The sequence below is a fragment of the Fukomys damarensis genome, unplaced genomic scaffold, assembly GCF_012274545.1.
Source record: "Fukomys damarensis isolate Sample0158 unplaced genomic scaffold, DMR_v1.0_HiC HiC_scaffold_24, whole genome shotgun sequence".
NCBI lineage: Eukaryota > Metazoa > Chordata > Mammalia > Rodentia > Bathyergidae > Fukomys > Fukomys damarensis.
This window is the reverse complement of record NW_022900936.1, coordinates 7,408,870-7,411,575: the sequence shown is the minus strand read 5'-3', so window position 1 is coordinate 7,411,575 and position 2,706 is coordinate 7,408,870. Positions and strand designations below refer to the sequence as shown.

General features: G+C 61.8%; 1 protein-coding gene across 2 annotated transcripts; it reads left to right on the top strand.

Moving 5' to 3' along the window:
* Positions 1-208: 208 nt before the first annotated feature.
* On the top strand, positions 209-2,502 carry LOC104853373 (ral guanine nucleotide dissociation stimulator-like). 2 transcript variants are annotated; one of them, XM_010611287.1, is made up of 5 exons: positions 209-423; positions 623-816; positions 1,360-1,407; positions 1,818-1,989; positions 2,239-2,502. In XM_010611287.1, exons 1-4 carry the CDS (start codon positions 334-336, stop codon positions 1,987-1,989), a joined length of 504 nt encoding a protein of 167 aa, XP_010609589.1. In that variant the 5' UTR covers positions 209-333; the 3' UTR covers positions 2,239-2,502. The 2 variants fall into 2 exon arrangements, with proteins under 2 accessions (XP_010609589.1, XP_010609588.1); XM_010611286.1 differs by having other exon boundaries at positions 1,818-2,002.
* The last annotated feature ends 204 nt before the right edge of the window (positions 2,503-2,706 follow it).

Sequence of the window (2,706 nt, the reverse complement as noted above, 5' to 3'; positions counted from 1 at the left end):
TTAAGCCAACTGTCCCCACCCACCAGGAGTTGGATTCTCTCAGGCTTGCATGCAATAGTAGCACAGGGTATGTTGGGGGGAGGTGGCCAGTTTCAGACATGGCAGTGGAAGGAGCAATGGACAGTGAAGGGAACTTTATAGAAGCAGCTTGGGGGGGCACAGGAAGTGACCTCACTACCTTGACAACGGCCCAAACAGAGCTCGGAACCCCAGACCCTGGTGGGTTTCAGTTAATCGTGGAGAGACTGAAACATCGGAAGGATTTTGTTGTGTTGCTTCCCAAAGGGCCCAGGCTCAGGCCACAGGAGATGGTGGAGTGGGGGCCTTTTCCAAATGCGGACACCCGGGGACAGCTGTCACACCTGCTGCTTCTGGAGAATGAATCCAAGCATCCCAAAGGTGACCCGGGACAGCCCAGCACAGGTGAGAGTCAGCCAGCCCATCATGCTGATGACCTGGGTGGCCCCAGACCCCTGCCCGGGATGTGTGAGGGTGAGTGTGCATGTGTGTGCGAGTGTGAAAATCACTGGCACTTTTTCTGAGCTCTTTCACTTGGGAGGTGAGCTCTTCCGAGTTGGCTACAGTTTCCAAGCTTGAACTCTGCCCCCTTGGGACCCCTCAGGGTGAAAAGGGGTCCACCCTGAACAAGGAGGAGACTGTCAGAGGCAGGACCCTCAAGCCAGGCACCCTGAGGAAGCTGGTGAACCAGCTGGTGCCCGCGCATCGCCGTGCGGACCCCTTCTTCGTGCCCGCGTTCCTGTGCACCTACAGGAGGTTCGCCAGCACGCAGCAGGTGCTGGACCTGCTGTTCCTAAGGTGGGCCCCACCTGCACGCCCTGGGGGCTCACCAACGCCTGGGTGGCTCTGGGGAATGCCCTGAACCACTCCATGCCCCAAAGGGCTCAGTGGAAACTGGGGTGCGCAGAGGAGCCCCTCAGATGGAGTACTCAGGACCAAGTGGGCTGAGGCCAGGGAGCACCGGTTACCCAGGTCCTGCTCTGTGTGGGGTGAGGCCCGGGGCTGTGGGACTCGAGCAGCCCCAGGAAGGGTTGTCTACCTGGGCCTCACTTTCCTAGTTCTGACCTGGATGAACCAGAGCGGGGACCCCTGAGGCGGACTGTGCACCTGGTACACTGAGATGTCGGGGCAGGAGTTGCTGTTTCCTCCCCTGCACACGTGTACACACCCCCTACAGCCTGGGTCACCTTTCCTGTCACTGCCCTGTCTGCAGGGAGCAGCACAGACCATGCTCCCAGCCTGCTCTGCTTCCATCCCCAGCCCGGAATCAGTGGGTCCCCCAGAGGACCTGGCAGGTGGCCCACTGGGTGTTAAGACACCGCCCCCTCCTGGCCCCTCTAGGTACGGGTTCTTCCACCCCAACTGTGAGGAGGACAAGCAAAACAAGAGGTGAGAGAGCTGAGGGCTGAGAACAAGGTCTGGGCTCGGGGAACCCGGGTCACACACTTCCCACTGCTTCCTGCTGGAGGGCTGTGGTCTGGGGCGGCGCCTGCAGGAGGAGGAGGACAGAGCTGGGGCTGGGGCCTGGTGAATGTGGGAGCACTGGGTGTCCGGGGCTCAGCGCAGGTCCCCGTGAGGATCCAGCCCCACAGCCCAGGTCCAGCCGGGCGTGCCCACTCCTGCACGGTGGCCAGAAAGGAGGTGTGGGCACAGACTGCTCAGCCGAGGCCCCACACCTCCGCCCTAAGCCCAGCTGCTCTTGGGCAGGGCAGGCTCGGCCTGGCAGCCCTCCCTCAGGCACCATGACAGGCTAGGGCAGGGAGAGGCCAGGCTCTCACTCTGCGCACGTCCGCCCCCAGTGCCCTGTGCTCCATCCTGGAGACCTGGTTGGCCCAATACCTGGAGGACTTCTGCCAGTGTCCAGACCTGGCCAGCCTGAAGCAGCTCATGGCCTACACGCTCATCAACCTGCCGGACTCGGACATCGTTCTGCAAGTGTGCACCCTCCTGAGCCAGTTGGATCCCCTCTGAGTAAGACTCCGAGGTGAAGAGACCAAGCTGGGTGCCTGAGGGCAGGGGGGCAAGGCCAGGTTGGGCCCCTCCGGAAGGGGAATCCAGAGGCTGCTCTTCCGGATGGGTGGCCCTGAGTTGGGATGAGGTCCTGCTGTGGGCTCAGGGGCCCAGGCCTCTCTGGCAGGAAGGGGCCTCCTCTGCCAGGGAAGACGCAGGGAAGGGCAGCCATGGAGGAGTTTTCTCTTGACCCTCTGGTGCCTCCTCTAGGGTCAGAACTGCCTTCCGAAGCAGCAGCCATCAAGAGACCCCCAGGAGCAGGGCGAGGGCGGGAGCCTGCACCAGGATCTGTGCCACCGCGGGATCTGGAGCCAGCACGGGCAGCAGCAGCTGGGCCTGACTCCATACACCTGGCGGGTCCTGGTCCTGCTGCAGGGCGTCTCTGTCTCCAACTCTCAGGCCTCCCCACCATGCAGGGCTCCCTCCCCTCACCTGAGAAAGTCACCTCTTGGTTTTTCCTGTTTCCCTGTCTGTATAAGCATTTATTTTAATAAAATTTAATTTTTATCTATTTCAAAACCACATTCAGAGGCACCAAATCCTCAGGCCGTGGCGAGCACTCACAGCACTGCCCAGCGGCTCCCCAGAACCCCTAGCAGAGCCCCCGGACCTGAGGGAGGACACACGCGGGACCTGCTGGAGGAGGGGCCTGAGGAGCCCGGGGTGTGAGGGGGACAT